Raw genomic sequence first — 27,928 nt, 5'->3', positions numbered from 1 at the left:
TCTTTGCGTATTGCAGAGTTATCTTCTCTTGGGAGCAGGTATTGATTGTTACGTCATTGGTTTGTGTGAGAAAATGAAGTCGTTTTCTCAAAAAATGATGACGTTCCTCTCACAAACAAGTGACGTTACGTCACTTGGTTGTGAGAGTAACGTCATCATTTTTTGCGAAAACGACGTCATTTTCTCACACAAACCAATGACATAACAATCAATACCTGCTCCCAAGAAAAGATAACTCTGCAATACGCAAAGACGGAATACACTGCACTAAAAAACATAAGGAGTTTATATTCACCTGTCTGAGATAAATTTGAAACAGTCCAGATCAAATCAAATATGATAACCTTGCATTCAATAACCCCAATTCCATAATTCTTTAAGGGAAGGATGGTATTTAAGGGATAAGATGTTTGTGGAGGGGGAATGCCGAGCAGATACTAAATCAGCATATGTTTATTTCGAACAACCAATGAGTTACAACACTTTGTTCACCATAATCAATAACCAAGTGTATGGGAAAGTAGATATAATCATATCAAGTATTCTGGACTTCTACATTTGGACAAGAAAAAAAGGAAAGATATTTAGAGTTAATAAGTTTGGGGAAAATACCATTGACCTCATGCAATTAATTTTGATAGGCCTTTTAGATAATAAATGGGGTGAAAAGCAAATAACTCGGCTTTTCTGGATGACGGTTGCATCATACTTTCAAACATTTTATCATGATAATATGCCAAACAAAAAAAGAATGTCTGGATATTTTATTTTTCATGCTATAACGTCTAAAAACAGAATTTGCATTTGGATTCTCAACTGTTCATATACATTACACCATTTTACAGATGCCATTATGTCATATAGATTGCCTTGCTGATGATACAGTGCTCTTTGTTTTAACAAGTGTACCCAAATTTAGTCATGTCAATTATTTCTTATCTCGGCTTTCCTGGATGACTGTTGCATCATACTTTCAAAAATTTTATCATGATAATATGCAACAAAATATATAAAAACTGTCCAGATTTTTTTCATGCTATGATGTCTAAAAACATATTTGTACCCAAATTTAGTCATGTCAATTATTTCTGTATCACAAATAAATGTAGGGCCAAACAAACACATACCTATGGTTTAAACTACACCGTCTCTATTCTAAAATATGTTTTTGGGTAGGTTTGGGTTGCCAGAAGCATAGGAGTTTATTTTAAGCTTAACTTCACGACTTTTGATCTGAACTGGTTCAAAAGTTTGTTCCATGTATATATTACACAGTAGGAATCAAATACAGCAATCCAATATAAAACATTCATGGTGTTTTCTATAAAACACAATCTAGGAACCTTTTTCAAGTAAAATGCAGTAATAGGTGTATTAATGCACTTGGTCATTGAACTTTAATTTGCTTCCGGGAACAAATTATCATGTCTTCTTTTGCAGTGACACATTATTTGCTGAGTTACAACTTCAAAAATTAAATGTCTAAATTGTAAAGTTCACAAATCTTTTGTAATTTATAAAAGCACAAAAAGCTTTCCATTTTAAATGTGAAAGCTTTTCAGGTTAATTTATTATTAATAATAAATGCATGAGACTAGCACATTTCTAATGTCCAAATGCACAAGTCGATATGCTGGACAGCCATAGAGTCTAGTGATATCAGACTGCTCTGGGCAACACTTCACATCACAACTACAGACAAGGATTTAACAAATATCAGTATCATTGATTATGTTCTACCCGGTTTGTAGTGAAGAGACAGGGCCCTGAACAAAATGTCAAGTGTCATTTGTGTCCTACCCGATCTCTAGTGTAGAGACGAGAATTTAAAATGTCTGTTTCATTCACGTCCTACTGAGATATATCACTATGAAGTCTTCACCCGCTTACGAGGAGGTCCGAGGGGAGGACTTTGTTGACTGGCCAGAGCACGGAAAGCATCAGCTATAAGGTGAGGGTGGCTCTCTATAAGTGTCTTCCAACCTGCTGTCTCCATCACATCTGTTGCATGACTGCAATACAACAAGCATTTGTTTTAGACTACTCTCTCGAATGGACTATTAATATTTGCTTCATTATTAAAAATTCTGATGAGAATAACCAATACATGTACCAATTTTCTAACATTACAAGTAACTTTAAGAAGACAAAAAAGTCCTGAATACTAGTGTTGTTCCGATTAATCGATTTAGTCGAAGTCTGGTTGTTTGTTTCTGAAAATCGATTAATCGATCCTTGTTTTCCATGATCGATTATAGTTTGACTAATTTAAGTATAACAAAAAATAAACTCGGACCGGGGGCTACTGATTTAAATGTTTGGAAGGTATTGTTTGTCCTTAGCTGGATATAAATAAAACGCTCTGTCGAAAGTGTGGGGTATCTTACAAATAAAATGTTAAGTTTGACGGGGTGTCATCAGGTGAATACCAATCCATCGCAGCATTTCTGAATACGAGATGCAGCTGTCACAGCATAATTGACATTGCAAACATCATCAATTTCATTTCCAAATACACATTTTTCAATAATTATAAGGTTCTGTCAACAAAGTTATTGTTTTTTGTATGAATGTTGTGTGTTATTAGCGAAATCCTTAACGTCTGGGTTTCCCCGTTAACGAAAGTGAAAGTAGATTTTGGAAAGCGAATATCACCTTAAATTACTGAATTTTAGTTCAATTTGATCGATCATTAGTCGATCATCAGTCACTTGATCGGAAGTGATGATCGAGTATGAATTTACAAGCAATTCCCAACACTACTGAATACAGACTGCATTTTTTCTGCTTAATTTTGTGTCAAAATTTTGCCTAATGGAAATCATCTGAGTTATCCTGATGAAAATAATAGGGCACTTTTATTATGATTGTTCTTATATATGACCTCTCGGATGTGGTGCAAAGATTTTGTATGCCCCAATTTATCTTTTGAATAGACGAAATAATGTTACTCATACAGAAATTGCCGTAAAAATGATGCATAATTCCTTAAATACCTGTTAATGAAGTCGATCGCATGTGTCTTTAGTTGGTCTGCACTATGTAGATCTGCCAGAACTAACACTTCACATACATTGTCTATAATTAGATTTGAACACAAAGCTTCTTCACACATAACCTTTAACCGGTCCAGGGCATACTGCAAATAAAAGGTAAACACACAAATCAAAAAAGGTGAATTATAAGAGTTTGTATCCCAATGAAATATGTAATTTTCAACCAAAGATGAAACCTTTGCTTTCTCCATGAAAATTTAAATAAAATGTATTTCAGAATAATCCTAGATATTGTTTCAAATCAAAAGAATTGCTAATAACAATCAATATTTTCATATCAATCAAGGGTTTGTTCTATATCTGAACATAAGACTTTTAAGAACAATTGTAATCAATGATTGTGAATTCATCAGTATCATCCATATCAAAAAGCTTACCCTGTACTTTTTAGTTCAAAATTTTTATTTCCCAAATAATTTTGTGCACAAATATGATGTAGCATCAAAATGACAAATCTCAAAATAAATTGCAAGTTCGATATCAAAATGACTCAAAAATGGAAAAAAATAAAACAATTTAAGGATATAGGCAAGGGAGACAAATTATGGACCACCCCTTAGACTAAAATTGGCCCCTTGATTATATGTTGATATGGCATATTACTTGTTCTGAGATGTCTTACTTTGTCAGCAGCTGCGAGAAGATCATCTGCCATTTTGTCTAGATTTGGTGCCTTGCCTGTGTACACAAACCGTAGCATCTCCCTCATCACCTCATGATCCACATCTGTTATGTCTACCCTGTTCTGTAGAGGAAAAATCAAACTTCATATGTAAATAGATATTTGTACAACAAACAAGATTTTAGTCAAGCTTTTTAATTCAAAGACTTCATATGTTAATAGATATTTGTTAACAAACAAGATTTTAGTCTAGCTTTTTAATTCTAAGACTTCATATGTAAATAGATATTTGTACAACAAACAAGATTTTAGTCTAGCGTTTCAATTCTAAGACTTCATATGTAAATAGATATTTGTTAACAAACAAGATTTTAGTCTAGCGTTTTAATTCAGTATGACTTCATAACTTAATAGATATTTGTACAACAAACAAGATTTTAGTCTAGCGTTTCAATTCTAAGACTTCATATGTAAATAGATATTTGTACAACAAACAAGATTTTAGTCTAGCATTTTAATTCTATGACTTCCTATGTAAATAGATATTTGTACAACAAACAAGGGTTTTAGTCTAGCTTTTTAATTCTAATACTTCATATGTAAATAGATATTTCTTAACAAACAAGATTTTAGTCTAGCATTTTAATTCAGTATGACTTCATAAGTAAATAGATATTTGTACAACAAACAAGGGTTTTAGTCTAGCTTTTTAATTCGAAGACTTCATATCTTAATAGATATTTGTACAACAAACATGATTTTAGTCTAGCGTTTTAATTCTAAGACTTCATATGTAAATAGATATTTGTACAACAAACAAGGGTTTTAGTCTAGCTTTTTAATTCGAAGACTTCATATCTTAATAGATATTTGTACAACAAACATGATTTTAGTCTAGCGTTTTAATTCAAGGCTTCATATGTAAATAGATATTTGTACAACAAACAAGATTTTAGTCAAGCTTTTTAATTCAAAGACTTCATATGTTAATAGATATTTGTTAACAAACAAGATTTCAGTCTAGCTTTTTAATTCTAAGACTTCAGATGTTAATAAATATTTGTTAACAAACAAGATTTTAGTCTAGCTTTTTAATTCTAAGACTTCAGATGTTAATAAATATTTGTTAACAAACAAGATTTTAGTCTGGCAATTTAATTCTAAGACTTCATATATTAATAGATATTTTTACAACAAACAAGATTTTAGTCAAGCTTTTTAATTCTAAGACTTCATATGTTAATAGATATTTGTACAACGAACAAGATTTTAGTCTAGCACTTTAATTCTAAGACTTCATATGTAAATAGATATTTGTACAACAAAGATTTTAGTCTAGCTTTTTAATTCTAAGACTTCATATGTAAATAGATATTTGTTAACAAACAAGATTTTAGTCTAGCATTTTAATTCAGTATGACTTCATATGTAAATAGAAATTTGCACGACAAACATGATTTTAGTCTAGCGTTTTAATTCTAAGACTTCATATGTAAATAGATATTTGTACAATAAACAAGGGTTTTAGTCTAGCCTTTTAATTCTAAGACTTCATATGTAAATAGATATTTGTACAACGAACAAGATTTTAGTCCAGCGGTTTAATTCAAAGACTTCATATGTAAATAGATATTTGTACAACGAACAAGATTTTAGTCTAGCATTTTAATTCTAAGACTTCATATGTTAATAGATATTTGCCAAACAAACATGATTTTAGTCCAGCGTTTTAATTCTAAGTCTTCATATGTAAATAGATATTTGTACAACAAACATGATTTTAGTCTACCGTTTTAATTCTAAGACTTCATATGTAAATAGATATTTGTACAACAAACAAGGGTCTAAGTCTAGCGTTTCAATTCTAAGACTTCATATGTAAATAGATATTTGTTCAACGAACAAGATTTTAGTCTAGCATTTTAATTCTAAGACTTCATATGTTAATAGATATTTGCACAACAAACATGATTTTAGTCTAGCGTTTTAATTCTAAGATTTCATATGTAAATAGATATTTGTACAATAAACAAGGGTTTTAGTCTAGCCTTTTAATTCTAAGACTTCATATGTAAATAGATATTTGTTCAACGAACAAGATTTTCGTCTAGCATTTTAATTCTAAGACTTCATATGTTAATAGATATTTGTACAACAAACAAGATTTTAGTCCAGCGGTTTAATTCTAAGAGTTTTACTTTAATTAATACAGTTCTCAGGGAGCAATTGTTTTGACAATTTGATGTATTACAAATATAACCTCAATGATACTGTTGTACTTACTTGTTTACGTTCCTCCATTTCATGTTCAAACATGGCATGGAAAACAATGGATCTAGCTGTAATACAAAGAAATGCAGTTTCATTTTTATGATGTATTGCATAAAATCACAACTAAGATAATTTCATGGCATTAAAAAATGATTTTAAACACTAATGTAGTACATGTTCATATTCAAAAAAGTACCAAGTAGCTTTTAAGGGAAAGTATTCATGTTATACAATGTATGTTTTCTAAATTTCTAATAACTTAATAATTATTACAATGCTATGTCGTGACAAACAGAGGTTATTTTAAACATTAATTTAGTACATTAAGGAGACAAATAAGAAATTATTTAACAGCAACATGAGAAATTAGAAAAGTATTTTATCCTTGTCCCATTGTTCATTTCCTGTTGTTCACAATTAAAACAGAGCCTATAATATTTGTTCATAATGGAGCTGTGGAGTCATTGCTGTTTGTACACACATATAATCCTCCTCTGTGGTATGATCAATACATACCAGCTAATAGTGCTTTGTGTGCTTGAAATTCTCGGCCTCCTACACACAGTGTTACATCACTAAAAGATGACCTCTCAAACAAATTGCCAAGGTCGTCGCTGAGTCGACACTCTGGCACTTTGACAGGAGTACAATTTGACTGGCCGGATACATTGACTGTGTCTCCTACCACCGACACCTGAAATGAAACAGTTTGTTCATGATGGGAATCTTCTCCTCAAATGTGTTTTTGAAACATTTTTAATACTAGATAGTTAAATCACTTTCACAATTCCATGAAAAGGTACACATGACTGAAAATCCTTTTTGTGACACATTTTGTTAGAAAAAAAGTCAGAGAAATCCAGCAATGATGTACATAAACATTTTAACACAACTTCACTGAATTGTAACAAAGGAAAACTATTCAGCACCTAGATTTTGTTGATAGTTCATGTATAATATCAAGAGTAACATGAAAGTCTGAATCCTTTCAAATTAAAATAACTTAATTATCACGAAAACACTGTGATAGAAAGACAATGTGATCTATTCTTGCTTTAAAATGTCTGCATATTGAGACAGTATTAATTTGCTCATAAATGATCATACAATCCCCTCAAAATAAAAGTGATTTACGATGCTTACTTCACAGAATATTGTGAGCTTATCATCAGGCAGTAAACCATTTACTTCATCCATTAAAAAGTCTCGCCTTATGAATTTTTTAAACCCCCAGTCTTTTCCTTGAACAAACCGGTATGCACGTTGACTCTCTGCAAGTGAAACATTTTTATTTATATTAATCATTTTAAAATATAAAATAAAAAATATTGATTTATGTACATTTAACACATGAGGCTAGGCCTACATACACAAAAGCAGTCTATAATGCTGCAATATTACAAAGAAAATCTCAAAACAAGTTCCCATAATGTATTACAAATAAATCATTTGAAACAATCAAGAGTCGAATTTCATTATAGATGGAACAGAATGACTTTTGACATTCTTTAAAATTACACATTTTGTGTATTTTCAGACTAGAAGATTCATTGAAGGTTTCAAAATTCAATGAATATGTGACATCATCTGATCAAACATATTGTCTTTCGTTTTTGTCATGGCAATATTACACATGTAACATATCTAATATTGAACTGTTGTTATGGTGTTATTACACTACATAACAGTCTGAGTATATCGTAAAATGATATATATTGGTACTGTTTTTCTTTGTAGGACTTTTTCAAATATAGTCAATTCCAAGAAAGATGCATGTTACATACCCATGGCTTTCGTTTCCTCACGTTTGGCATTCAGTATGGAGAACTTAAATTTTGCCCGCACTTCACTTTTGTTACATGATACTAATAATAAATACAGCGATAGGTAATCCTTGCTTTCCTCATCCAGTCCCTTTGGGTTCACCCGTAAACACCTACAAAAGAGGAAAAAATAAAATGAGAAAAAAATGTTTAAATTCAATAAGAATGGGGACAGATTTTGGCATCATTTTGTATCAAGATTTCACTTGCTACATGTTTATTTTGATTATTGTAATGAAAATCCTTTTCAGTGAAGTCTGTTCAAGTTAATTATTTTTAGTTAGAGAAAATAAGGATCAAATTATCCTATATTGAAATTGCCCTGAGATCATGAAATGATCTTAAGTCTAAAAATGTCCCAAGTTTTGACTTACCCAGCCACAAGTTATAACATCATGAAAAGTGACTTTATATGTGACTGGCTACGCAAAAACTGAAGTCTAAGATTGTTTCATGATTTCAGGACCTAGTATATCTACTTTAACACAAAGTTGGTTTACAATTTGTTCATTTTAGCTGCTAGGCAGTAACATTGGTTTAGTTTGGTTTGGTTTAGTATTTTTTAACGTCCTACCAACAGCTATGGTCATTTAAGGATGGCTTCCCCTGTGTGCAAGATGCATGTGTGTGGTGTATGCATGTATGTTTTGGGAGGCTGCAATATGTTCGTGTTTGTCTCCTTGTGATAACGCGGAACTGATGCCGACTTTATAATGCTACCTCACTAAAACATACTGCCGAAGACACCCAGCAGGACACCCCACCCGGTCACATTATACTGACAACGGGCAAACCATTCGTCCCACTCCTAAATTGCTGAGCGTTTAGCAGGAGTAGAAACTACCATTTTTACAGACTCTGGTATGTCTCTGCCAGGGGACAGAACCCAAAGCCTTCCTCACAGGGGCAAACCCTCAACTAAACGTCAAAAGTGAGGCATTGTCAAAAGCAAGGGAGACATTAGGAAGAAGAAAGTTGTTTAAAAAGAAAAAATAAGATCCCAAATTAAGTCGCCTCTTACGATCATGCAATGGGGGCAGCAGGTACAATTCTTACGCCCTACCTGCAGGGACTAACAAAAAGTACCTTTGATAACAGGTAATTTAATTAAGAACAAAATTGCATTTTAGTATAGTATATACATCAAACTATCTTGAATATTTTTTAACTTGAAATTTCAACTTCATTACAGTAACCTGTTAAAATTCATTAAATTGAAAACATCTATCAGTAAGCAAGTTACTACACATTTGTTACAATGTNGGGGGGGGGGGGGGGGGGCATTAAATAAATTTCTATTGAACCCTATAAACAATCCTTATGATGTTTTAAGTGAGGTGTCATCAGTCTGACTCGATAAACTGGCGGAAGGAAAAAAAATATAAGTATTACACTGAGTTGAGACCTTTCTGAGTTGATTAGGATATTTGACTTTACAGAAATTGAAAGCTCAAGTTACTGTAATTTATATAGGAACAGCCATGTCCTACAACCTATTTGATATCAGAATGTTTGACACATCTTTCCTTTTATTTTTTAAATCAACTCTTTCAAGTCCAAGCATTTCCAGAGTGATGAGAAAACCCTTCAAACTCTATCATTGCTTCATAAAAAACTTACCACTTTAGTTTGTCATTGGCCCCAGCTGAGAATGTTGAACTTTTTAAAACCTCTCCCATTTCTTCACGACAGAAACTGAAGTTATTAATTGTCCAGATATAGGAGAATTTCACGACCTTTACCTGTAAAAATACATTTCAAAACATTTATGATCATAATATCAAAATCAAGTGAATAGCAATAATTTTCTACTGATAAATTTCTTTTTTGTTTATAAAACCAGGGAAACTTGAGCATTATAAAGGAATTTGATGATATATTGCGAGAAACATACAAAGGAATTGTAATGCAATAGGAAAAGAAAACTCTGAAATGCACTGGGGATAATAACTGTGTCTCATAAGCAAGATTACAAATGAATTGAGCAAGGGTATTACTGTAGATATATGTTTGGCACACTGCAGAAAAGGGAGATTGTAGTCTTAACTATCTGTTTGCATTTTTTACAGTTTAAAAAGGAGGAATTCAACAAGAGGTCGAAAATGTGTAAAATGAATACAATTTTTATTAAACACTCAAGAACAAAAATAATATGATAAACAGCTGAAAAAGTCCTTGTTGAGTTAAGTTGAGACAAAGTTTTTACATGTACATACTTGTGTGTAGCACCAGTTTTCTGCAACAGGGCAGGACATTTCTGGAGGGGGTGGCGTTGGGACACGCGTCACCGACATTCTCCCAGAATGGTCGGGCGCGGAGGTGGCCTCGCGATCCAGCTTGACTGTGTGTTGGAACCACCACTTAAAACAGGGCAATAGGTGTGACTTCAGTAAGACACCCAACAGCTGTGGCAGCTACATCCACAGAGCTGGGCTGGCACCACAGATAATACCTGCAACACACCAGTTATACATAAATATCTTAAATATGGGCTAAATTCAAAACAAACATGACCATATTTATAAATTATATCTTAAAGAAATTTCATAAATTTTCTCATGATCTTTTTGCATGCGCTCTATAATGTATGCAAACAAGTAATTACATAACATCATCCTTAAGCTTTGTAACAATTACAAAAGATAAATAACAGTTTAAAATATTCGAAAACAATCAATGAACCATTGACATTACAAAAAATCTGTAGTATTACTCATCATGATTGGTGAACATGATGTTATATTAAAGAAAACCTAACGTAACGGAGCAGAAATCATTCAGGTGTTTTATCAACCATTAAACTACTTTACAACTTAATGAAGTTTGGTTAATATGAGGTTTAAAATATTGTATTACGGTGCTGAAAAAAATCATGACAAAAGCATGATTCAACCTTGAACTACTGGGCTTTGACCTCAGAAGAATTGACCTGCAAAATATTTTTGTAAGTGTCTACTGTCTTACTTTAGTATAGCACTCAATGATTGTATCCTAAAGAAAAAAACATTTACATATGTTTCATCATCAGTATAGACAATAAGTTACTTATAAATTCATCCCAAATGTTTATTCAAACAAGACACTATGGAACTACATTTTGTACCACTATCTGTACAGTAAATCTGATATTTCAAATACAATGATGTTTAAAATAAAGAACTGAACTGAAATTTTATCTGATGTAGCAACATGTATACGGTAGCTTCTAGAACAGCTGATATCAATCAAAATTTCTTATGTTACTTGTATTATATATAAAGACATAATTGGTAGGGCACTCTAGATGTTGTAGGCTAGCTTTTGTAACCCAAGTACCAGAGCCTTTGATACTTTGGGTATAGCTTTTTAAGTACATGTATGTACTCCACCACCTTGTTGCAGTCTACATCACTGCTCATTAAAATGTCTTTATTTTTTTAAATTGAGAATAGGCAACAACCAGATATATATAGATTACAATACATAGTGAGAGCTGTGGTAGTTTTTAAATCTAAATGACTTGCCATTAACTAAATTATGTATTAATTACTGATTTAATTAATTCAAGTCAAGGCAGGTTCTTTAAGACTTTGGCAAATTTAAAACAAGAATTCCATGGAATTATTTGTCTTGTCTATCCCTGACCATCTTCAGCAATTAATTTGAGAAATTCAGAAATTTTAATATTCATGGTGAGCGAACTTTACTTATGCTTACTTATTTTGAAACCTTTCAAAGTTGATTAGATTTGTATAAGAATTTAACTTCAGACAATGTTTATTATTGTCAGACTTTTGAATATATATCAAAGTTTGGTTTAAAATAAAAGAAAGTTAAAAATATTTTTATTTTACAATTGAGATACAATTTCAAAAAATAATTTATAAATCATATCCAGCTTCCCAAGCAGGAACAGACTGGGAACGATGTACTATCAATGAAACGTCTATAATTAATGCAAGTGTAGTTTAGTGTAGCTAGTGATGGGAATCACTCAAAATTTCATGATCTAGATCATCACTTTTTTAAGCTACTAATGCTTGACTAATTTTACATGCTTTATGTAATAAAGCAGGCAAAAATATTGAAATGACTTTAAACTAAGTACATGTAACAGATTAATGTTTAAAACAAAATTTGAGTCCAAGATTTAGAATATCAGTTAGATTTCAGGTACCATCTATTTTTGTTTTGCCAAGATGTTAAGGCGTCTGACTATCGCCAATCACAAACCCTCTACGTATACCAATAGGTGGCAGGTTAGAATCCTACATGGGGCAATCATGATCACTAGGCACTAGCTATAGTCACGAACAACCTCAATTGTCGTACAAACAGGGGTTAATCTAGACTGATTTTACTACCGAAATTCGGAAGTATTCCCCAACGACTGTGTTTTCCTCTTTGAATAAAAAACAAATTCCCCATCAAGAAAAATTCCCCCAAGAAGGAGAAAGTTTCCCCAAAATTGAATTCATTAAAACAGAATGTGCTTTAACATAATATGTGACTTCATTTTAGATTGTATAAAATTCCTATAATTATCACATTATTTATCTGTCAAAAGCCATCTACTTGCATCTTCAAGTTCTGGGGTATACTAATACGGTAACACACAATAGGATTTTTTAATCTATGTTAACTTTTGTTTTTAAAAGATTATATAAAATTCACCTTTATGAATGTCAGATATTTTATCACTCAAATGGGCTCAAAATCCATCTCCTTGCATCTTCAAATACCATTTTTTTCCGGGGGAGATCCCCCTGTACCCCCCATGCTCTTCCCCCGGCTCCTGACTGTGGCAGTTGTTCGGAGGCCTTCGGATATTCCCCTCATTTCAAAATGGGTAGTGTTCCCCAAATCCTAGATTAGCCCCTGACAAATATTGTCATATACATACATTACAAGAAGATACAGTGTAAACAAGGTAGCCTTGCTGTTACCAGTTACCTGTTAATTACTAGGTCATTGGTATATTTCTTGTTTCTAGTCAACCGTTAAAAGAGGCAAGAATTTCTACACAAAACATAATAGACACAATGAACACTGGTAAGGTCCAGTTGTGTATTTATTACTGTCAAATTTCCAATCAACTCTGCTCAGCGATCAACTCCATTCAATTCACTATGTACTGGTACTGTACCTGAGTACATACCCATTTGGCATTACTGACAGTTTTACAGTCATTGCAGGTAATAATGTGTAACGTGTATTGGAAAAACTGCAAGATACAACAATCGGATATATAATATGTACATATGATGTACCTTAATACATCACATGAGCCTTCCACATTTTCTTTCAATTCATAACATTGGTCATACAATCTCATCATATCACACACATGTGCACATTTTATTGCACAATGGGTAATTGATTGTCAAATAACTCAGTTGCGGAAAATGTGTTCATGATATGTGCACAGTAATTTTTGTATATTATGTGATTACTCAACTGTATCTAATATGGGCTTTTTTATTGACGGTTATGGGTAAAAAAAAAAATGTATATATCATGTAGGTTACATATGTTCATAATTTTTTTGTCCTTTCAAATACTCAATTAATGCACTATAAATAATAACAATAAACTCTGTAAACATCATGGTATGCTATGATGCAGAAAAGAACATAATATAAATTATATAAATTCTTATCATCTTTCTTATTAACTATATTATTTCTGATAACTTTAAAGTAAGCAGCTGCCTTGGATCCTTTTTCTTTCTGAACATGTGTACATTAGTGGCAAGATTAATGACATTCCATTCCCTTCTTCTTGACAAATGACATTGGAATGCACAGAAAGTTTCATACAAGTCTCATCAAAAGATTACACTCTCATATCAAATATTGAAAAGGTCACAACATTTTTTTTTCAGTTAAAATTTTATATTTCAAACAATTTTACATTTTGAGAGGTTTAATTCAACTGTCAAGTTCAAGTTCAGACGATAGCTACCAAACATAAAATTTTCATAATGAAAGAAAATTTTCTGAAATGTTATATATATATCAAAATATTTCATACTGGGCAATTTTCTGTAAAGTATTTCTCGAGATAAGAATGCAAAAAGTAGCCTCTGAATGGTAAAAAATCAAATGTAATTAAATATCTTAAAATCATGGCTACTATATATAGTAGCCATGACTTTAAGATATTTAATTACATATATATATATAGTAACTTTAAAAATATCTTTTAAAATTGATTATGCTGTGTATATCATTTTACAAAAGTAACAGATCTATGCAACTGCATTAAGAATGACCTTTAACTGATTAAGATTATTCATACTCAGTGTGCTGCTGTGGTCTATTTTTTATATATATGTGTATCTTACGTGGCTTTAATCAAATGTACACCCTATCAGTTTAAAAAAATACATTGATTCATGATTTTAAATTACTGCAGTACAACATTTGTCTATAGATATATATATATACTTTTTCTTTCCACTCCAGGGCCATTTTGTAAACTTGCATAATTTTTCTAGACGAATGTTTCTTATATTCTAAAATAGGTCAGGAGGTCAAACGACGAATATATTTAGAAAATCGATTTTAGCCTGACAGGTTAGGAACAGCATGCTGAGCTTGAACTAAACACGTTTCTACGTGCGTGCACCTGCCGTTAGGTATATCATAAAAAGAAACGTCAATGAAAATAACCAAGAAACATCGATCAAACTACTACTTGTGTGCAATAAATGTGAATAAACATGTACATAATAACATAAATGATAAATAATATTCAATAAATAGGCACAATTGTACGAAAGTGTGTCATATTTTTTGCCCTCGATTATTTTCGTCTGCTTCGGGGTAAACGACCGAGGACACGCGGAAGAGAGGGAAATTTTTGACAACATTACCCGGCAGATGATTTCGTATCGAACCTGTATTCTTATAACTCAATTAAAACAAATCGGTTTTACCACTTCTGGTTTAATTTAACGATCAACACAATGTGGACAACCACGACTTCACAAATGAAGAACCCCGAAGTTGACCGATCGTTCATTTGACTTGTTTTGGAGATTTACGATAGGGTGAATACGTGCAAAATCATATACAATACGACCAGATTGTGTCTAAAACGAATAAAAAATACTGTACCTAAGTCTTGGAGTTCTTCTTCGTCATTATGTGCATCAAAGATGTCCAATTCCGGGGTAAGGGGGGAATATATTACAGTAAAATACACAAAGCTCCGAAGGCTAGACGGATCTGTCCTACATTAATTTGACGCATGCGCACTTTGCAATGATGAGGATCCCAAATCGAGTCCTTGCCTATTTGACATGTTTGCAACGATATATTAGGCGTATGTGCTCCCTAAAACATATTTGAGAGTAAAATGTAGTTATCTTAATTTAAATAAACTAGTGAAGCTATCTAGCGAATATTAATATAAAGCAGTTCAATATAACCCTATTTGCACTTTTTAGAAGGTTAAGGTCGTTTGCCTCTCAGCTGGGATAAGAAGTCACATGACACCATAATGGCCGCAGGTGTTTTTTGACAAGAGCGACAGTGAGTACATTCGACCTGTGAAAACCATCCACTCTTAGGAATGGATGTACACGACAGTTTACGTAACCGATCACACAACCGTCAAGTGTGTGTCCAAAGGAGAAATTTGATTCAAATATGCAGGTAACTCATGTTTTATGAATGATTTTGGTCTTGTGCTGTCACATGTTATACAGACAAACAGATAAGTCAAAAGAATACATACATACCATGACAATTTAATTTAAACACACACTGTTTATTAATTAGATATCAAACCATTTAGCTTAAATTGTAGAATGTTAATATTGAGTTTGAACTTGGCAGTCGACCATTCAATGTTTTTGTATTGATCTGTTGATAAAGGGACAATGTACAGATATCGATGTAGGTCATTATGTAAGAAATAATCGGCTCGACTTCTTTATATAATTACCTGTATTTATCTTTGTAATCATTCCATTTTTCTCAAATGCGTAATTGTCAATAATTTCATTTGAGAGGTTTTTATAAACAACTTATAGTCGTTTATGACTTTTATATAGGCTTAGTATGCCTGTTGTCTAATCCTTTTGTTTTTGAAACAAAAAATATCTTGAGTTGAACTTATCCGTGTATTGTATGACTCATGCGTTTCAATAAAACCAGAACTATATAATAACAGATCAAATTAACTTAATGCTCAGTCTGTTTAACTTTAGATTAAGCTTTTTAATCAATTTGAGCCTGTGCGCTTGACACTGCATTGTGCTAGATGCATTTTGAAGTGATGATGGGGAGTTTAAAATTTTGATGACTGACCTTTTCAGCCTAGATTTCAATATTGCTTCAGAGTAGCTGCATTTACTACATCCTCCAATAATAATATGCATAGTGACAGTGCTGCATGTGAGACACATAGACATTAAAGCAGAAGTATTGAAATACGCACATATTTTGATATGATTAATATATTATACATGTAATTGCCAGGTAAATTTAATTATATATTGTTGAAAGAGTTTGTTTCAAGTAGTTAATTTCTAATCATACAACGCTGTTTGAAATTCGCCTTACCAACAGTCACATTGTAAGCTCAGCTGGCCAGAGGGACCAGTGAGCTATTATGCCATGGTGCAGAATCACTCTATAGCCCAAACATGGTACATTAGCCTTTCCCTTAAAAGCCTTAGGTTATATTTACTCTTCCTGAATGACTGATAAAATTTTATATTTACTCTTCCTGAATGACTGATAAAATTTTAACCAGTTATGCTATTTTGCATCATTGGGACCAGAGAATCAAACATTTTACAATAGATAGGATGTGTGCATGTGCCAATCCCCAAAACGGGCTGAGAAGCAGGGTACAGTAGGTGAGGAGCAGGGTACGGTATGAAAAGATGATGACCTCCAAAGACTTCATATCCTGAAGTGCTTAATGGATATTAACCAAGAACTTTATGCATTTAGTATAAAGGCAAACAAATTTATCAAATGTTGTTTAAACAAAGCTGTTCCTCGCTTGGGTGGTGGTTAAGTGCATGGCAGGGTGGCGTGCAAAACAAGACAAAATTTGGTATTTTAGTATTCAAAATTTGATGTATTAATTACCACAAGAAGTGCACAGATAGTTTCTTCTGACATGATGTCTGATAAACAAGGCCAAAATGGCATGTATTGCTAATCTATTTCTTTTGTTACCTGAACTCAAGCTACTTCTGTTGATGAAACTGAAAGGCCTATAGCTAGGATAATGATATTTGTCTTGTAGAATGCTGGAATGAAGAACTTTTAAGTTACATCAACTTACTAATCTTGACCCACTGTCAAGGTCACATGACTTAAAACAACTTCATCTGTACATTCAAGAAGCCTGGGGTAATAGTATTTGGCTAGTTGCATGCAATGATATTCTGTTTTGGAGGCACTGAAGTCTAGTGGTAGGATGCGGGGCTCGTGACCGAAGGGTTGCAGGTTCCAGGCACGGCACTGTATTGTATCATTGAGCAAGATACTTTACTCTGTTTGTTCAAGTCTACTCAGTTGTAAATGAGTATGTGGTTGGGCAGTGCTAGAATTATTGAATGCTAGCTGTGAGCGCCAAAATGGCAGCACCAGCTGTGTGCTCCCCAGGGAGTTGAGAAAGATATTGGCTGGTTGCAAAGGCCCTATAACCATGAATAATAATTTGTGAACCGCTTTGAGACAACCTATGAACTAGGTTCTGATAAAGCGATACATGTATATAAGAACCTCAAAATATTATTATTATTATAATGATTAGAGCTATCAGGCTTGTTCAAATGATGCCCTTCTAGGTTGCATGGGAGTCAAATGTATTCAAATGTTTAAACACCTTATAAATGTCCATCAATATGTCTGAATAAATTATCTTGTTCAATTTCATTCACAGGGATCAAATGTGAAAAAAAGCAGATTTTTTTTTTAAAGATCCTTAAGGACTATAGTGGATAATATATTTGTTCGTTCAATTAAATGATCTTAGCCAATGGTGAAAACCCCAGGAGTAAGATCAGTTAAAACCTTACAACAACTTCCTATCAGTGGTAAGCTTATTTGCTATTAATATAACCTTGTTAATATAAATTAGACCTTGAACCAAATTGAAGGCAAGAGATGTGTAAATTGTTTGAGAAAAGCATTGAATGACATGTGAGTGATTGATGCAGACCTATTGTGTAGCTGGTGTAAATAATTTACCAATAGCCCCTGTTGAGCCCCAAAGGTCTATTTTCCTTGCATAAGATTTTTGTTATGATATACAAAAGACATGCATTGTTGCACACATTTAAAGAGTAAAAAATCCAGAAATCAACAGGCTCAGAAATTGACTATCAATTTGTTACCTGTCATTTTATTGTGACTGAGATTTTGCCAAAATAACTTTGACATCGACTGGATAACGTTATGTCAGCTGATCAAACAGAGTTTTCTACTTCATCCTTGTAGTATGGCATTGAAGTGTGTTTTCAGTCTATGATTTTCATGCAATCTCCATTAGTTATCAAACATATTCCTGATGAGTTATAATTACATAATGTATATTGACCTATTTTGTCCTTCAGATTTGCTGTGAAAAGTCTGATTGACAAAGCATCACTGACAACAGTTGATGATGAGTGTGAAGAGGTCATCAATTTCTGTGCAGTTTTGGAGCAGCTGCTGTCACACAGGTTAAAAGGTAGTTTGTCCAGGTCTTCCTGTTATATATATATGCTCATGGCAGTGGTTACAGGAATATTGTTCACACAATCAGGGGAGTGTGGGAGAAGCCACACCAAGCATATCATATATCACTATGTTATCCCAAATTTATTCATGGAGTTATCACCTCATAGCCTGACCAAAATTGAAAACTAATTCTTATATCTATGGTATTTTTTGCTGTGAGTGCTTAATAGTTATTTTACACATGAGTGATCAGCAGTTACAAATGTCATTTTTATCAGTTCAATAATAATGTAACTGTCTGAAATTTGCATAAGCCCTCGCATTAACTCTGCCAAAATCTATTGCTGCTAATGTCTCACAATTATGTCCCATTCATGGCTATTTTGCATAATCATGTTCACATACGTTGTCAAAATCACGAAAATGCATAAGAATGTTAATTAAAGTGATGTTTAAGAGAGATAAAGCTAACACAAATTACAGTTTCAATGTGTAATGTAGCGATATTATCATAATACATGTAGATTTTTTTCTATAAAATTATGTTAACCTTGATATTTTATAAAACTAAACTATGCAAACCAAACTAGATGTATAAAGTTGATGAAGGCTTTCCTTTGATTAACACAGCCCAAAAGACCTGGTTTGCTCTAGATGAGGATCAATTGCATTTCTGGGGTTATATAAAGGTGGCATGTAAAAAGGTGCCAAACAGCTGTATCAACAGTATTGCTAATCTGGAGAATGTCAAATCTCCTTTGGCAAAGGTAAGGAAAGTCTAAGGCTACATTCGCGTATCCGGTTGAAACGGTTGAACCGGTTGAACCTGTAAAGAAAACGACAGGTACAGATTTGGACAGAGGCTGACTTCAGGAAAATTTGGTACATGTAGATTGAGGGGTCCAGACGTACCTGACCGAAACTAAAATGCTGACTATTGCCAATTTGCGTTATTTCTTTCTTAAACAATGTCAAGTCGCATGTAATTTTTAAGATACGTTATGTAATTTAGTGGACGCAGTGCAGAGAGAAGTGCATAATATTCTTGATACATTGTTTTTTATTCTCCGAAACTGTGGATTTTTAGCTCTGCTTATAGAACGGTCCAAGTGTGTTCGTTTATCGTGGAAAATTTCTGCGCCACATGTACCATTTCAACCGGGATACACGAATGTAGCCCTAAAGTGTTGGTGTGAAGTATATAACAACAGTCTTTGATTCTCATATGTAACGTAGAAATGTATATAGGACTTGATGATCATTTTTCCCATTTCATGATTTTTATAAACAAGTTTCTAACTGGAGCTTGTTATATAAAAACAAATAAAATGAGAACAAGTTTGAGATTATCTTTATCATACACTCAATCAAAGTAAGCACAGTTTCAGTTTTTATTAAGTCATAGATTTTAGACTGGCGGGAAATAGAAGGAAAATACCCGCAGTTTTAACTTACGTAAGTAACCTTGAATTTCTTGATACCATCATCTTGTTCTATGTGATGTCATAATGGTGATATTGTACATTTTCATAATCAAACATTGATGTTGTTTTATTACACTGCATTAATTAGCGCCCTAAATTATTTATGTAATATAACTGAAGTGGTGAAATCTATATAAAGTAACATGCCATAAAATGACACCTGGAACACACTTTATCGTTGTTAGGCCTAACTAGAATCAAGCAAGTTAATAGGGATTATTCTACAATTTGTGATCATTGTATTTTTCACTTGAATCAGTGCTTTGGTAGACTTTTACACACTTTGATGACATATTTCATCTGGAAAATTAAAACATCAAAAATATAAAACTATTTATATACATGTATAGATTTAAAAAACAAACGTCAGACTAACATTAAAAATCAAATTTACAGCAATTCATCTGTAAATAAGAAATTACCCCAAAAAGATGCGAAAATATCATGAAATTATTATATTCTGTGTGACACATTTTCTATTCCATTGCTTTTGAAGGGACGAGCATGGATTCGATGTGTGCTGATGGAGAAGCGACTGTCAGAATACCTCAACGTGGCCCTACAACAGACAAATATTACCAAGTAAATACCTCTCCACTACTCTCTAATACTGTGTTAATGTTAAAATAAGACTTGGTTTTTATATTGGTATTTACTAATACTTACTGCTTTTCATTGTACCTGCTGCCCCCAATTGCATGATCGTAAGAGGCGACTAAATTTGGGACCTTATCTCTTCTCTCCTTTCTACATAACTTTCTTCTTCCTAATGTCTCCCTTGACAATGCCTCACTTTTGGCCATTTGTTCAGCGTTCGCCCCTGTGAGGAAGGCTTTGGGTTCTGTCCCCTGGCCGAGACATACCAAAGTCTCTAAAAATGGTAGTTTATACCCCTGCTTAATTAACGCTCAGCAATTTAGGAGTGGGACGACTGGTTCGCCCGTTGTTAGTATAATGTGACCAGGTGGGGCGTCCTGCTGGGTGTCTTCGGCAGTATGTTTCAGTGAGGTAGCACTATAAAGTCAGCATCAGTTCCGCGCTATCACAAGGAGACAAACACGAACATATCGCAGCCTCCCGAAATACACACACTACATGCATGCATCTTGCACACAGGGGAGGCCGTCCTTAAATGACCTTAGCTGTTAATAGGACGTTAAACAAAATCAAACAAACAAACAAACAAAATCTTTGATTAAACTAGTGTTAGTCCTAATATCATTCATGATATATTTTTACGGTTAAAACGTTACAATTGACTGTATCTCTATCTGTTACCTCTCATGATACAAAGCTGTTCATAGTCATTACTTATGAATAATCAAATACAGTATATATTAAATAGGGGGGGGGAGGGGGGGGGGAAGTACAATGTAGCTAGCACATCTCTAATAAGAGATTACCTTTGTTACCAAAATGCTTTACACTGAGGGGAGCATTATTAAAGCAGCAATTTAAAAAAAGGTGTTCTTTATGAACAATAAATGTTTAATAACATTCAGTATCAAAAATTCTGTTGAAAGAAAACTCTAAACAAAACTAAAAGTCATGTACATATAGACTGCTGGACACTGATCTTGCATTGTTACAGAAAGTTTTACCGAGAAGGAGCTGTGGTGTTGACAGAAGATGCAAACATGTTGAACGGTGTTCTATTGGGACTCAATGCCATCGACTTCAGGTGAGGTGTCATTAGGAGGGAAAATCACAATGTAATAGCCATCAGCTTAGACCTAATGGCTTTTAGAGGGTTTTGACTAACCTTTTCTGATTTTTATGAGCCCACCATCAGATGATGGTGGGCTTTTCAAATCGCCCTGCGTCCGGGTCCTCCGTCTGTCCGTCGTCCGTCCTTAAACAATTCTTGTTATCGCTATTTCTCAGGAAGTACTGGAGAAATCTTTCTCAAATTTAACATGTAGTTTTCCCTTGGTCTGTAGTTGTGCATGTTTAATTTGAGAATGATCAGATAAATAAAATGGCCAACATGCATCCATCTTGAATTTTTACTGTGAAAGTTTGTTATCGCTATTTCTTAGGAATCACTGGAAGGACCTTTCCAAATTTGACATGTAGGTTCCCCATGGTCTGTAGTTGTGCATGTTTGATTTTGAGAATGACCAGATAAACAAAATGGCTGACATGCAACCATCTTGGATTTTTACAGTGTAAGTTTGTAATAGCTATTTCTCAATAAGGACTGGAGAGATCTTTCTCAAATTTGACATGTAGGTTCTCCTTGGTATGTAGTTGTGCTTGCTTTCTTATGAGACTGATCAGATAAACAAATCTTTGATTTTGACAATTAAGGTTTGTTTGTGCTATTTCCCAGGAAGTATTGGAGGGTTCTTTCTCAAATTTTATATGCTATATGCAGGTTCCCCACTGTCCTTTATTGTTCATGTTTACTTTTGAAAATGATCAGATAAACAAAATGGCTGCAAAATGGCAGTCGCCAGGTACTGGTCATAGGTTTGTGTTTTTTCTCTGGGAACTCCGGCTTTCCTCCACCACAAAACATGACCATAGCTGTTAATAGGACGCAACTAACCAAATCAAACATAGATAATATGCCAGTGATACAAAGTCCATAGGCATTATTTTACAGCTCACAAATATGAAAAACTTAATGTTTGACCTGTTATGGTGTTTTAAGATGTTCATTGACAATACATTGACCCTGGAGATTTCGAGACATAAACAAACACTATGAGTGTGTTAATCTAGCAATACATCGTAAATTTAGAGTTATGTTAATTGGTGTACGAATGGACAGTTTCAACTTCTGTGTAATGTGGCCTGTAAACTTATAGATTCCATATTATATGTCTCCAAGTTATAATGACAATGGTACCAGATTTGTCATGTCTGTATTGTTGCACATTTTTTTTAATTTGTTAAACTTTCTCAATATTTTAAATATTCAAATTACAAGACATATGCAAGTTTTGAGAATTTTAAATACTTAATGCATAACTGACTAATTTCTGTTTACAGTTTCTGTCTGAAGGGCAACAATGTGGCCTTGTCTAGTCCTTTGGAAATAGACTTTACTCCCTACCTGAGGTTCCAACAGAGGTAAGCTAGATTAGAATGGTTGATTCAAAACATACTTTGTTTGCTCATTCAAGAACATTTTTTACCATTTCATTCAAATTCATGATTAGTTCACATGGCAAAAGGCCAAAAGGTCATATAAGTTTTTGCCATGACATGTTGCCCTTCATCATTGTCATCAATCTATCAAATTTTATATGGTACAAGATCAGAACTGCTGAAGTGATTTTGACCACATTTAGCATAAGACAGCCATGGGCTAACACTGAACAGTATTAAATATTCCATTACGCCTGATATGTGTTACACTGCCAACATGCATTGTTGATCATTTCTGATATGGTTACATGTGAATAGCCAAACTTTCAGATTTGGCCATTAGAATTATTGGTTCAAGCACATTCATAATATTTTGACGCAGGAAATTGACCTTTGAATTTGTTATAACTGAAATGCTCTTTATTTGTTACTCTTTGTGGTAACATGAATTAAATTTTCTGATTAACACATTTTCTTATGATTTGGTCACATATGCCTGTCAATGACTGTGAACATCTGTCAGTGTTAACCATCTCATTGTAGCCAGGAGAGTCTCCATAGTGATGCTGAGGAGCTGCACGAGCTGAGTACCATCTCCAGTATGACAAGCAGCATCATGAGTGAGGATATCACGATTATCGGGGACGACACCTGGAAAAACAAGTACAAGGCTTTGGAGACCAAATACAAGACAGCCAATGAACAAAAAGTACAATGACTTTTTACTTAATTTTTTAACAAATAAATGAAAAATTAATATAGGAATGAAATTAGGGGAACATTTTCAAACAACTACTCCTTATATATGACTTGACATATTTTAACTTAATTTAGGGAGAAGCATCATTGTTTCAGTATTAAAGCATTTAATTTAATTGCCAAAACTAGTAAGAGATGCCTCATGTTTTTGAAAAAATGCAAACATCAGGGCAGCGTATTGAAGAACCTTTAATCAGTTGAAAATAACAGCAAACATTGGGGATGCATTCTTTACACAGGAAACATTGGGGATGCATTATTTACACAGGAAACATTGGGGATGCATTCTTTACACAGGAAACATTTGGGATGCATTCTTTACACAGGAAACTTTGGGGATGCATTATTTACACAGGAAACATTGGGGATGCATTATTTACATAGTAACATTGAAATATTTATGGTAAGTTAATCTTAGTGCAGTCAATTAATGTGAACAGTTTAATATTAAGTTTAAAAAATTCTAACCTGTGTTAATTTTAAATTGTAAGCTTGAAACTTCTCACTTCACAAAGCATGTGTAAATAACAGGGTTACCTGGAGGAGTTGGGTCGTATGAGGGAACAGCAGCTATACCAGCTACAGCATCAGCGCCAGACTCTCATCAACACTGTTCACCAGTTTGACGTGGAGGGGAAGAAGGAGCGACATCAGCTGGAGCTTGTAATACTGGAGTTACAAAAACAACTGTGAGTAATTCTACAGAAACAACTATGAGTAATTCTACAGAAACAACTGTGAGTAATTCTATAAAAACAACTGTGAGTAATTCTACAGAAACAACTCTGAGTAATTCTACAGAAACAACTGAGTAATTCTACAGAAACAACTCTGAGTAATTCTACAAAAACAACTGTGAGTAATTCTACAGAAACAACTGTGAGCAATTCTGCAAAAACAACTGAGTAATTCTACAGACACAACTGTTACTAACTCTATACAGGGAGAACTGTATGTAACAGAGAAAATGGTGTTACTATAAAACAGAGTTAACTTGTAAAAGTAATTTATTATTTATTGCTCTTATTGAAGGTCTGGAATGAAGAGACAATGTGAAAACCAGCACCACAAATACACAAGTCTGATGAGGAAGTTACAGAGTGGTCATGTTGATATGGAGGATGTTAACATAATCCACGTACCTCCTTCTCCAGGACAGTCCGCCTCGGACAGCCACAGGTATAATCCTGGAACAATTGGCATGTCAATCTAATAAAATACTACCGGGGGGTAAATGTTTTAAAATTGAAAATAAAAATCCCATATTTCTCACACATTAAACATGAATATTCTGCGACAATGTTGAACAAATTTTTTGAAGAATATATGTTGCATTAAGTGTGATCTTTAACTCTTTTCTTAAAAGCGTTCCATATTTGGAAACCTCTAGCTGTAAATTGAATGAGGACTCATTTGAAAGGAAAACACTAAAATACATGAATTAGTAACACCAGGCTATTCTGCATTAGATTATCCTTTGATTAAGTTAATGGGTATACAGGAATCAACTTTTCTGTAGACATATTTGACCATTCTGCTGCTAATTTTTAAACTGTTATTTACCGACTTCATGTCAGTTAATCATGTAATTAGGTACTGCACTTTAATTATGTTTTGTTTCAACCAATTTCAGAGGGTTTTTTTTCTAATCTGTGCTTTTCATTTTCACAATTTGTCCATATTGTGGCATCTGAACTAGTAGATGGATTTAAATGAACTGTCTACACATGATTAGTTCATGATGGTCAGTCTATTAAAACCAAAAGTTTGTCATAAGGAAGTTTAGGGAGTATTACTTAGATTGCATCTAACAGTTCTAGTTAAATTTTGCTTCATGACGGTCTTAAAGGGAAATAAGTGAAACAATTCATAATTCTTTTTGTTGTAGGTCCAGCTATAGCAGTAGTGATGCTGGCTCTGCCCTCCCTTCTTCTGCTGCACGGCTGGCCATACCTGGGTCACAGGCCACACAAAGTTCTGGTCAGTTATTAGGGGTCGACATCAATGCACAAAAAGAGGACACTCAGAGTATGATTGCTATGGCAGGGTCATTCTCCTCTGAGACCAGTGTAAACACAGGTGACACTAATCACGGCCACCCCACCGTTGTCGACGGACGACTTCACCTTCTTGTCACATCACCCGAGCAAAGAAGAGGAAGCTCCGAATTCAACACTCCGGAAAGGAGGATAAACTACTCTGACACAGAAAGAATGGGAACTAGTTCAGTAACTGGCACTCCAACAAAGAGAGGCATTAAATCAGAAACAGGAAAAGCCACACCTGGAATAGCCGCAAAAGATATTGACCACTTGGAAATACCAATGGGGAACACTGATATGAATATTCAAAAGGATGTGTACTTATCAACAAAGGAAGAAGAATTTGTTATGGTACCTGAGCAAGCTCAGGAAGCTTCAGCTTTCATATCTGTAACAGATACACGATCTGACCAATCAGAAGGCCAATTACAAGCTGATGAAAGAACTAACCAATCGGGAGAAAGTTTACAAAGTGTTGACCTTTCAACAAATGACACTAAAGAAGGGGCAGCCAATCTGATTAAAGAGTCACAAGATATAGCCAATAAGAATATAGAAGCTGGAGACCAAAAAGAGGACGAAGTGGAAGAAAACTATGAAGACAAAGACGGGTCCTCCTCAGGAAGTGATGACATCATGGTTTTGTCAGATGTTAGCTTGACTGATACAGATGGTTCCACTGACCAGAAAGCATTACAGTAGCAATAAGTTTAAGGACATATACTGTTACTTTGACATGTATATCCTTTACCAAAGTGTTCCACTATATCATTTCCAATAGTTATTATGATTAGTAATTTGGTTTATAATGAATGGATGGCACATTTGAAAGTTCAAAGTAATGCATGCTCTGAAATCATAAGTGAATGCTTATTTTTATTAGCTCACCTGGTCCGAAGGACCATGGTGAGCTTATGCCATACTGCAGCGTCCGTCGTCCACCAACTTTTCCTTTAAAATGCTACTGGTCATGAACAACTGAGCAGATTTTGACCAATTTTGGTCAGAAGCATCCTTGGGGGAAGGGGAACAAATTTTGTATAAACCGTGGGTCTGGCCTGAGGGGAGGGGCCCAATAGGGGAAACATAGCAAATTATTCTTCAAAATCCATCTTCTGTAGGAATGAAAGGATTTGGTCCATATTTGGTGTGGAACATCCTTGTGTAAAGGGGAACCAATTTTGTATAAACGGTGGGTGTGGCCCCCCTGGCAGGGCCCAATAGGGGATATAGAGGTAAAACCTTTATAATCCTTCTTCTACCATAGGGATTAAGGGATATTATCCTAATTTAGTCTGGAGCATCCTTGGGCAAAAAGGCCTCGTTTCGTATAAACAGCGAGTGTGCCCCCCCCCCCTGGGGGCAGAAGGGAAGGGCCCAATGGGGGAAACAAAGCAAATTCTTCAATGGCAGGATTTTGTCAAAATTTGGTATGAAGCACCCTTGGGTGAAGGGGAACCAATTTTGTATAAACGGTGTGTCTGACCCCCCTAGAGAAAGAGAGGCGGGCCCAATAGGGGAAATAGAGGTAAAACTTTAAAAACTTTCTTCTACCATAGGGATTAAGGTGGCTCCACACATCGTCATCAGCGTCCATTTTCGTGACGTACTTCCGGAAAAAGTACAGCTCGGACTCAATTATCTTGATCGAAATGTGCATGTACACCGTGTCGTCATTTCCGTATTGCGTATCGGGCATTCAATGTCGTTGTGCAAATTATAGTTACACCTTGGCCGTTTTCGTTTAAACGGTCAAACCGATCGGACCACTGTTGTTCGTTTATTAAATAAGGTCGGACCTAGTAATCTGATGCTGCTTTCAGGCGAGCCTTGAGAAAGCCTTGCAAGGCCTGCATATACATTTACAGGTCCGCCAGGATTTATACCCGAAATTGTTACATTTATAAACGGTCAAACCGGTTGCTCCGCATACACGAACAGGCCCCTGGTAAACAATAGTACACGTGCGTGCCGATGATATGTCAACACCCGATATCGAGATTTTACCGGGAAATGTATAATCACACGTATTTCAGGAATAAAGCTTTCAAATTCATAGACATAAACAGACTCACGGGAAGATAGTGACATGAGACCAAACGACC

At 34.2% G+C, this 27,928-nt stretch overlaps 2 protein-coding genes and 1 long non-coding RNA gene across 3 annotated transcripts; 1 reads left to right on the top strand and 2 right to left on the bottom strand.

The window, feature by feature from the left end:
• Positions 1 to 208: 208 nt before the first annotated feature.
• Positions 209 to 15,010, bottom strand: LOC110443053 (speckle-type POZ protein-like). The gene is made up of 10 exons (XM_021487022.1): positions 14,873 to 15,010; positions 9,989 to 10,224; positions 9,393 to 9,514; positions 7,734 to 7,885; positions 7,093 to 7,220; positions 6,466 to 6,643; positions 5,962 to 6,017; positions 3,679 to 3,801; positions 2,997 to 3,139; positions 209 to 2,012 (listed from the first exon to the last, which is right to left on the bottom strand). Exons 2-10 carry the CDS (start codon positions 10,064 to 10,066, stop codon positions 1,868 to 1,870), a joined length of 1,125 nt encoding a protein of 374 aa, XP_021342697.1. The 5' UTR covers positions 10,067 to 10,224; positions 14,873 to 15,010; the 3' UTR covers positions 209 to 1,867.
• A 114-nt stretch (positions 15,011 to 15,124) lies between these two features.
• On the top strand, positions 15,125 to 26,768 carry LOC110443052 (RUN domain-containing protein 3B-like). Its single transcript, XM_021487021.1, has 10 exons — positions 15,125 to 15,412; positions 18,337 to 18,452; positions 19,073 to 19,209; positions 20,423 to 20,508; positions 21,518 to 21,607; positions 22,924 to 23,004; positions 23,566 to 23,731; positions 24,313 to 24,470; positions 24,814 to 24,960; positions 25,670 to 26,768. Exons 1-10 carry the CDS (start codon positions 15,330 to 15,332, stop codon positions 26,523 to 26,525), a joined length of 1,920 nt encoding a protein of 639 aa, XP_021342696.1. The 5' UTR covers positions 15,125 to 15,329; the 3' UTR covers positions 26,526 to 26,768.
• Positions 23,016 to 24,971, bottom strand: LOC110443054. The gene is made up of 3 exons (XR_002462073.1): positions 24,924 to 24,971; positions 24,319 to 24,450; positions 23,016 to 23,673 (listed from the first exon to the last, which is right to left on the bottom strand). It is a non-coding gene; the product is annotated as an uncharacterized LOC110443054 (long non-coding RNA).
• Positions 26,769 to 27,928: the final 1,160 nt, after the last annotated feature.

Source organism: Mizuhopecten yessoensis, unplaced genomic scaffold (genome assembly GCF_002113885.1).
Source record: "Mizuhopecten yessoensis strain PY_sf001 unplaced genomic scaffold, ASM211388v2 scaffold716323, whole genome shotgun sequence".
Taxonomy (NCBI): Eukaryota; Metazoa; Mollusca; class Bivalvia; order Pectinida; family Pectinidae; genus Mizuhopecten; species Mizuhopecten yessoensis.
Note: the sequence above shows the minus strand (reverse complement) of the source record. Positions and strands in the feature narration are given on the sequence as shown.